Consider the following 10,379-nt stretch of genomic DNA (forward strand, 5'->3'; position numbering starts at 1 on the left):
ATTCTTTTATCGTTTACATATTTGAGAGTGTCCTTTGTAGAGATTAGAGTTAGTGACACAGGATCTTCAGAACCTCTAGTTCTTATTCAATCAGCCGTGCTATACAAATACTTACATGTTTGCAATTTAGATAATGTCTTATTGCCGGAGTGTTGCTTGCTTAATGCCCATTGTCATATATTACATTTTGTAGACGAAATATACAAAATTTAGTCCTGGTATCTATGATGAGTTAATTTACAACCACTGGGTCGATGCCACTGCTGGTGGAGATTTATTTCCCCGAGGGTATCACCAGCCCAGTAGTCTGCACTTTTTGAGCTGACATGAATTATCATTGGTATGGTTACATTAATAAATTAACTGTTTACAAAATTGAATTTTTGAAATACTAAGGCTTTTCTACCTCAGGCATAGATTAACTTAGCTGAATTTGGCAAAACTTTTAGGAATTTTGGTCCTCAATACTCTTCAACTTCGTACTTTATTTGGCTTTTTTTTTACTTTTTGGATTCGAGCGTCACTGATGAGTCTTTTGTAGACGAAACGCGCGTCTGGCGTATATACAAAATTTAGTCCTGGTATCTATGATGATTTTATTCATATTACAATTGTTCAAGCACTTTGTTTATTAACTGCCTTTTTTATTTCAAATATGCAATTGAATTTTTCTTTCAAGAGCAGTAAGTTATTGCACACACAAAAGATTCAAATCAGATGTAATTGGTATCCATTTTAAAATGTTTATGATACAAAAATGTCATAAAAGCTAGAAAATAAATCAAATATTTGAAAATACGTATACATGGCTTAAGGTATTTATAAATCAACTACTGCTCTTTGTCTTGTTAATAACAAAAATGTAATTTCCAAAGCAAATGGGTTTTAATTACTGACTAATCAATCAAAGATATACACCACTATGCAAACCCTTTTTCTGTAATAGTAAACGACATTTCATTTTTAAGATAAAATGTCTCAGACTTTTTTTTGTATGATTTATTTTTAATACTTCATAATAAGTTAGTACGTAAGCATCATTACAGACCACGTTCCAATCCTTGGTAAATATTCGGCTTTGAGCGTTCTAATGATGGTGAATAAAGGCAACAGTAGTATACCGATGTTCAAAACTCGTAAATCTATGGACAAAAACAAAATTGGGATAACAAACAAACTGAGGGAAACACATTAAATATACGAGAAGAACAACGACACAACATTGAAATGTAACACACACAGAAACGGACTAAGCATTAGACAAAATCCGATGAGAATAATAAAAAATGTAACATCAAAACCAAATACATGATGTTTGGATACAAAAGTACCGTAACACGTCTTATAGTACTGTAATGTGAATTCACACTCAAATATAAGAGAAAACAAACGACACAGTAAATCAGTAAAAGTGCGCCAATCGCATGGAATTAGCTAATGTGTTTTATTTTCACTTTTTGTATCAGATGATAAACAAAACGACCGATGTATATTCTCACCAGCTGTATACTAATGATGCTATGCATGCATGCACATATATTTTTTTTTATACAAGTGAACACAAACACAGATTTAAATATATATGTTTTTATGAAAATATTTTTTAGTACAATGTTTGTAATAACAAAAACAATCTTTTTTAAGGAAAAATCTTCCTTACAGTTGAAGGATGTAATAGCACCATTCCTTGTTTGTATTCTTTCTGATTTTTTTAATGGTGAATTTTTGTTAAGATGTTCATGAGAAGACAACATGTTTGTTTAAAAATTCAATTATTTTTTAATGTCTGATTGTATATTATATATGACATTAATCTTAACCAGTTGTATCATATATGTATTAACACTCTTTCGATACGATCACACATAGGTGTAGCTGCGGAACCGTACCTTTTATGGCCTTTTTTTATAAATTTTTTATTTTGCGGACCATGGTCCGCCAATAGTAAAAAATAACACAAGGACATGAGAGCTACGGTACCGCAGCTAATATAGGTGTATTCATTTAAGAAAACTCTATGATATGTTTTGTTAGCTGACAAGTTCCGTCAGTTTTAGTTTGTAACCCGGATTTGTTTTTTTCTCTATCGATTTATGAATTTCGAACAGCGGTATACTACTGTTGTCTTTTAATAATCCTTATTTTTGGTACCAATCAGTACCGACAATCTCAAAGGCATTTAAAACAAGTAATAAATGCAATACGAATAAACTTGCAATATGAAATAATCATAATGAACTCATTTGAAGTGTAACTAATACCCCTAGTTCAAGCGATTACATATATATAAGAAATTCTTCGTCAGATGATTATTTCTAATGTTCCATTAAAACAAAACAAAAAGCAGATGTTTGATTCAAACCAATATAACACAGATACATACGATCACAATAGGAAGACTCATAGAAGTTGTATAAATAGGATTAGCATCGTTGCTCCGTTGTTTTTTTCTTATAAAGATTGGCTTTTCCTGAAAGCTCAAAGCTTTTAATGTCACCTTATCATTGTGGAACTTGAATTTGAATTTGTAAAAATCAAACGATTTTAGAGATATTCCTGTAGTGTCGCCATAAAACGCATCCTTAGTTTCTGAAGGATAAAGCACAAATGTCAAATAACCATAAATCAATTTCAGTTTATTCTTCTCTGTGTGTTTGCCAATCTTAATTTTACCATATGCTTGATTTTTATATGTCCCGATGTATTCTTTTTTGTTTCTAGTTGTGTTTCTGTCTTTTGGATAGTTAGGTTTAACAAGTGGTATGTCAGATTTCAACCACGGTTCAGGATAGGAACATATGGTTGATGTATTTAGATATGGAACCTGACCAGTGTAAACATCAAATAAATAGTTATGTAATGTTAGTCTGTAGAAGTAATTTGGATCATTTCCAGTGAATGCTACAAAAATGCCAGTATCAGCCTCAGGATACCAGGATAACATAGCTCTATATCCCCATGTGGAGCCAGTATGGACAAACATTCTGTACCCTAAAAAAGAAAAATTGAAAATAAATTTGAAGTGGAATGTTTTATAATGTCTATAGGTTGTGTATTGTGATGTTAGCTGATGTTACAAAGCATTTTATTTCGGTTTTTTGTCCAAAGAAGATATGGTATTATTACCAATGAGACAACTATCCACAAAAGACCAAAATGACACAAACATTTACAACTATAGGTAACCGTACGGCCTTCAACCATGAGCAAAGCCCATACTGCATAGTCAGCTATAAAAGGCCCTGATAAGACAATGTAAAACAATTCAAACGAGAAAACCAACGGCCTTATTTATGTAAAAAAAAGAACGAAAAACAAATATGTAACACATAAACAAACGACAACCACTGAATTACAGGCTCCTGACTTGGGACAGGCAAAATCATAAATAATGTGGCGGGGTTAAACATGTTAACGGGATCCCCCACCTCCCTAACCTGGGACAGTAGTATAACAGTATAACATAAGACCGAACTATAAAAATCAGTTGAAAAGGGCTTAACTCATCAGATAGACAAAAAATATAAGTGGATGTATACATTTTTCTTGAAGCTAAGGAATATTGCAAATTGATAAAATAAAAAGTAAGGATAATAACTTCCAATGACTTATTGTAAATTTTGTGCATCCTTGGCGCTTTGCTGTATTTACTTTCACCTAAAACACTGCAACTCAAATTATCAAAAACCGAAAAAGTGAGTGAATATTTGAAAAGAGCAATAAAAAATAACCAATTCCACCTCAGATCAACTCTAGTAAAGGAGTTTAAACCGTAGTTACTTGTAAATATCTCAATTAACAGAAAGATTTAAGGTTTCAGTCAAATTTGAAGATTTGTAGATCTTGAACTGCTAATCAGGTTTTGCCCCGTACAAAATAAGTAGTATGAATTCCACCTAGACACTAGTAGGAATGAAGTATGAATCCACCTAGATTCATAGATTCCATATAGAAAGTAGACGGACATGGAAAATGAACAAAAGTCTGACTGGAATTTTAAAAAATTTCCTACTTTAGAAATCCTACTACCTAGACGGAATTGTTAAAGTCTGTATAGATTTTTTTCTGTTTTGAAAATCTGATTTGATTATGTATTTTCCTACTACATGTTTAAGATTCCTACCAGAATTAATTTATAAATTCCTACCAGAAAATCTTTCTATCTGGAAAGTTATCTTGTACTGGATTCCTGTTTGCTAATGACACACATTTTGCAATGTTAAATGCAAGCAAGTTCCAGTTCCCAAATTCAAAAGTTAAAGGGGAAAGATTGAAAAGTTGTGTTGGAATACAATGCTGCAAGCTAGGGTCACACAACGTAACAATATAGAAGTGTAAGAAAATATGGCTAATCAAGACTAAAGGTAATTCTTATACATTCAAGATGATTTTTTTTACCTGCCAAAAATATTTAGTAATCAATTAATAATCATTAAAAGTGCATAATCTTACTTATTATTTGTTTTTGATTTTGTTTTTTGTCCATGGATTTATGAGTTTTGAACAGCGGTATACTACTGTTGCCTTTACTTTAAACTAATTTAGAACTACATGTTTATGTATAACACTTTCTATAGCTTGCATATATTGCATACAGTTTCCTTAAAAATTTCAAAAGTCATTTTTTTTTAAAAGGAATTGATTCCATGAAATTCCTTTGCTCTTTGTTGTTGAGATTCAAACTTATCATTGACCCAGTTTTGTGTATTTTTGTATATACACTTACATTTTGTATATTTTTAGATTCCTACCAGAAAATATTTTTTTCTGGTGGAATTTTAAAAATTCCTACCAGGATTTCTAGTAGGAATTTCATTTTCCTACCAAATTATTCCTGCTAATTTGCATATTCCTGGTAGGTAATATACAATATTCCTACTAAGAAATTCCTGCTAATTTAATTTTTTCGGCTATTTTCCGTGTGGATTCCTACTACTGTCTGACTAGAATATCCCTCTTTTTTAGTAGGAATTCAAAGCAATTTTCCTACTATATTCCGTGTACATTCCATACGGATTGTTTCATACAGGGCCCCTCAACTTTGTACTTATTTGGCTTTATAAATATTATGATATGAGCGTCACTGATGAGTCTTATGAAGACAAAACGGGCGTCTGACGTTCTAAATTATAATCCTGGTACTTTGATACTATTTGGTATCTACTGTCTCCATCTATCTTTTATTGCCCGAAACATATTAAGCAAAGGGATAAAACAAACTACCCTAGTATTTGGCATATTTCTGTAATGTTTGCTAGCTTGCTTGTTGGTGTTTTAAATAACGCAAGTTTTAGCATTACTAGTAATAGCCATGTCATGGTGGCCAGATATTTTAATAGGAAGCTGTCGTGCCCGGAGAACCACAACCTTTGACAGGAAAACTGGTAAACATGTTTGATTGGGCTGTAGTCGAAAGTACTTGTTACTTGCACAGGCATAGAGACAAGTGTGTGCGGCCACATGTGGGGTTCGATCTAGAGTTTGAACTGACAACCTCAGTGTTGACTAGCTAGTTATACATAAGATGACCTATCTAGACTATATTTCTTGGAATACTTGCCTCTATAATATCCAGTTCTCCAACCCAGTGCGTAGTTGCTTTGAATATTGGTGACTGGAATGTCCGGCCTGGAGAAGTATTTGTGTGTGTAAGTATATGGTATGGTATTAACAGGACAAGTTATGTCTTTAAAGGCCTGTTCTGAAATTAATCGTTTGCCGTCTTGCAGCTTTCCCCCACTTAGAAAGAAACGTGTCCACTTAGACATGTCATTGGCAGTAGAAAGTACGCACCCTGATCCACATATTTCAGCATATTGCCTGAAACAGATTAGGTATTTCAACAAGTCAATATTTAGTTTCCCAACTTTCTGTTTTTATTCCATTCACATCTCATAAACCTATGTTGTTCCATTATTTTTTTTTACATAAATTAGTTTTCTCATTTTAATTATTTTACATTTGTCATTATAGGGTCTTTTATTCTGGTATCTGTGATGAGTTCATTTACAGCCGACTACGCAGTATGGGTTTTACTAATTGTTGAAGGCCTTACGGTGACCAATATTTGTAAACGTCTGTGTCTTTTGATCTGTTTGGGAGAGCTGTCTCATTGACAATCATACCAAATCTTCTTGGTTTTATGGTTAATTCACAAGCATTTTGTCATTCATATATCTTTTTTTTTTAATTTTTATCAAAATAAAAAGGTGCTGTAATTTTTTGCTTCATATCTTATTTACTTTTCGTCTGTTATTTTGTACATAAATAAGGCAATTAGTTTTCTCGTTTAAATTGTTTTACATTTGTCATTTCGTGGTCTTATTCAATCCTGGTATCACTGATGAGTTTATTTGTAACTGACTATGCGGTACGGGTTTTCATACTTGTTTTTTTTTTTTTTTTTTTTTTTTTTTTTTTTTTTTTTTTTTTTTATGAAAATAAAAAGGTGCTCAGCTGCATTCAATTTCTAAATCATGCATCTGCCGATGAAACTACTCATCAGTCAAACTACCTATGGTCTAGCTGATGTCACCTAAATTTTAGGAAAAGATAAAAGTACTTGCCTTGTAAAGTTATATTCGACCGGATGGAGTTCACCGTAATATTCTACGTATCCTTTTGCTAGCAAAATATTTTCTAGGTCTGCTGTTGAAGCAAATGTTGATGTATTCATTTCTAACGGTTTAAATATGTGCTTGATAACTAAGTTCTCCCATGTGTCTTTTCCTATGATCTCAGCAAGGCGAGTGACGACTCCATACATCAAACTATTATACATGTAACTACTTCTAAAAATACCCTCTGGTTTTAAGTATTTCAGTCGACTGAAAAATATAGCATGGTTATTTCATTTTTCTTATTGATTTACTTACAAATCCGCTAGAGTCTAAATGTACGTAAATGTCAGAGATGATAGTATGTGTATTTTTTTTATAATTTCATTCTTGTTTTAAATGGGTTTTTTTTCCATAAATTTTTGTTATCAATGTATTTTTATGAAGAAGAAAAAAGGTAATTGCTCCTAAAATTTGAGTATGGCAATTGGAAATTTGCCAATAAGTTTTAAACGATAATAAACTGAAAATGAAAGAAAAATCTAAGGATTTCTTCGAGAGTATCACCAGCCCATTAGTCAGCTCATCTGTGTTGACATGAATGATCATTGATATGGTCATAATTATAAAAAAAAACTGTTAACAAAACTGAATTTTCGAAATTTAAATACTAAAGCTTGTCTAATTTTTGGTCATCAATGAGTTTATTTTATCTTCAACTTCGTACTTCATTTGGCCTTTGGCATTTTTTTTTTTTTTCAGCGTTACTATTGAGTTTTTTGTAGACGAAACGCGCGTCTGGCGCAAATATAAAATTTCAATCCTGGTATCGATGATGAGTTTATTGTCAGCCTTTTCTTGTTTCTCCATTGTGAGCAGTAAGCATGGAGTGAGTCGTAGGTGATATTACAACAGTCATTCCAATTAACAATTGACGGGGACAACATGTAGCTGTTCTTTAGTGAGCAATAAATGAATGATTTCAACTCTAGTTCATGAATGATGTTAGGATCTTCAGTTATAGCATGAGAACTGGGGCCAAAATTGTATTCGGAATTACTGCAATATTGACTTAAATTGAATTTTATTATCTAAAAGGCAGTAAACTTTGGGAAACAATTTAAAATAACAATATACAACTATAATTTGGCGATTTCATACTTACGACTGTTATATGGAATTGTGTTACAATCCTTTGAAACTTATTTAACAGGTTAAGAACCAAACCTTCGTTTAATACTAGAAGTGGACTTTTGTTGTCTGTCCTTTTTTTCGTTATCATAATGTTATACTAACCCTACAACATTTTCCCGGGTAAGTTCAGTGTCAAATCTCATCTCATTATGTTTCGGGATACCTAGTTTGTGGGAAAGTAAATCTCGTAGTGTGGCGTAATCGGATCTTAAACTGTCGTAGAAAATCTTCTTCCCAGGTAGAATTTTCTTTAGTCTTGTATCCAGTGTATAGCTGTTAAATGGAATTATATCAAAGTGTCGTACATTAATTCATCTGACATTGCCATAATGATATATCATAAATAGTTTTCCAATTCAATTTAATGAGGACTTTTCGAAATACTAGTACTGTATGACGTTTTTAACTCACCGTTCTCATCACTAGGAACCCGTCGTCCGTTAACGACGCATATATTAATGAATGCAACAGTAGTATAAATGTCATCAATTGATTGAGACAGACAAATAAATCAGGGTTACAAACTAAAACCGAAGGAAATACATCAACTATAAGAGGGAAAATAGGAACAACAGGAACACTTAAGTGCAACATAAGCAAACGCAACATGCATGGAAAAGAACTATTTGATAATATTTATGACTTGGTACAGAACATGAAAAAAAATGTGGGTTATGTTAGTTTTAATACTGGTCTTTTCATGATTGTATGAGTTCCATAGCAATATCTTATTAAACACTATTAAAGGACTATTTGTTTATAACAAATAATATAAAAAGATTGTTCTAAAGCTAATTAAAGAAAAATTCATAATGAAATGTTTTCTAGCATAAAAGTATTTATTAGTTACAAGATATTTTAACACCAGAAAATGTATATAAAACATCGGGCTTTTGTGCTTAACAGTGCTATTGTTTATTGTACAGTTGACACAAACAAGAGTTGTTATATAGCTGATACTTCAAATACAAAGGTGATGTTTACTTCCTTGCCAACTTTTTAGTATGTTTGCTCAATCATTGTAATAAAGATTGACATTCGAAGGGCAGTTTGTGAATAAGCGTAGTTATCTTCAGTATAATAACATAGTTTGTATATTATATTGCAGCAAAATATCTGCTATTAGGTTTTATCTCGAACAAATCCTCTATTTACATTTTATTTCGCCTTTACGTTTTGTTGTTCATCTATGTTAACATGATCAATCTGTCCCTTCCCAGACCAGAAGTTAAACTAACTTGACCATTGTCTTAAAAATGGTTGGTCGTTTTTTCTTTATTTCTCTATTTTCAGAGCAGTTTTGCTATAAACTTTACATTATTTTTTTTATATTTTTATAATTTTACAATAATAAATAAGCATTATATATTTGCTTAAGAACGCAAACAACACATACATTATTCAATCTTTCGAGGTTAAAATAACTCTAGGTATTATTACATTTAAAAGCAAAAAACATACGAATATTCAGAATGTGCTGCAGTAAGTATGTTAACGTTGTATGTTTCGTATAAAAAAATCAATAGATTTTATCAGAAATGCTACCTTAATTGGGTTTCGTGTAATTTCAGTTGAAAAAAAAACAAATATGTCAGAAAATTAAAACCAAGAATTTATGCCTTCATCGAATTTTCCCCCAAATAGATAAGAAACTATTTGGTAAAACTAAGGGATACGACTGTGGGAATGCAATTATCTTAATATATGTTTACCTCAGAAATAGATTATTAGGCAAAAAATTTAGGAACTTTGATCCTCAATGCTCTTCAACTTCGTATTTTATTTGGCCTTTTTAACTTTTTTGGATTCGAGCATCACTGATGAGTCTTTTGAAGACGAAACGCGCGTCTGGTGTAAATACAAATTTTAATCCTGGTATCTATGATGAGTTTATTATTAAAGCGGTAGTTTTAGTTTTATATGTTACTATGTGACACAAAATAGAGACAATAGCTCACTGACTGGTCCACTATAAATGAAATTAATCTTCTAATATTGACTTAATTATTTAGAAACTTACTTTGTTTTCTCTTCTATAAGCTTTGTAAGCAGAACACTTGCGAATGCTTTGGACAGTGACGCTATTTGAAAAAGTGTATCCCCTGTCACAGGAGTCTTCTTTTCTATGTTCACAAAGCCATATCCTCCAACGAACAGAACTTTGTCAGATTTGACAACAGACACTGTTAGACCCACGGTTTTGTTGTATTTAAACTTGCAATCAAAAGTTTCCTTCAGTAGTTTGTCGATTTTGACATTTTCTTGTCCACTAAGACAGGCAACGAAAACATATAATAACAGTAAAACTCGAAACATTTTGAAGCGTAGTATACAAAGTTTTCATCAGTATGCAAGAATGAATTAATGTGTATGCGGTAATCTGTCATGTATTTATGCATCTCTTGTAACTATTAATAACTATAAATGATAATAAGTACTTGTATATTATCATTCACAGGATATCGCATTATGTCATATCAGATGAAATAAGACAAGTGGACAATATACTATTTTTAAGCTAACAGCAACAGTTTGATGTTTGCAAAATGCATCTTAGACGTGGAAATATTTTCTGGAACCAAATGGCTTTGACATATAACAATAGTAATGTGACTACTATTACATTTA

General features: G+C 31.7%; 1 protein-coding gene across 2 annotated transcripts in view; it reads right to left on the reverse strand.

Moving 5' to 3' along the window:
• Positions 1-10,147, reverse strand: part of LOC134725385 (gigasin-6-like) — a 32,822-nt gene extending 22,675 nt beyond the window's left edge. The window contains exons 1-5 of one of the 2 annotated variants that reach the window (XM_063589163.1): positions 9,772-10,147; positions 7,854-8,024; positions 6,567-6,827; positions 5,561-5,820; positions 511-2,991 (exon numbers count right to left, since the gene is read on the reverse strand). In XM_063589163.1, coding sequence (XP_063445233.1) covers positions 2,357-2,991; positions 5,561-5,820; positions 6,567-6,827; positions 7,854-8,024; positions 9,772-10,067 — 1,623 coding nt within the window. In that variant the 5' untranslated portion in view covers positions 10,068-10,147 and the 3' untranslated portion in view covers positions 511-2,356. Of the gene's footprint in view, positions 1-510; positions 2,992-5,560; positions 5,821-6,566; positions 6,828-7,853; positions 8,025-9,771 lie in introns of those variants that run through there. The other variant, XM_063589162.1, reaches the window with a different exon arrangement.
• Between the last annotated feature and the right edge of the window lie 232 nt (positions 10,148-10,379).

This window comes from Mytilus trossulus, chromosome 7, assembly GCF_036588685.1.
Source record: "Mytilus trossulus isolate FHL-02 chromosome 7, PNRI_Mtr1.1.1.hap1, whole genome shotgun sequence".
Classification (NCBI taxonomy): domain Eukaryota; kingdom Metazoa; phylum Mollusca; class Bivalvia; order Mytilida; family Mytilidae; genus Mytilus; species Mytilus trossulus.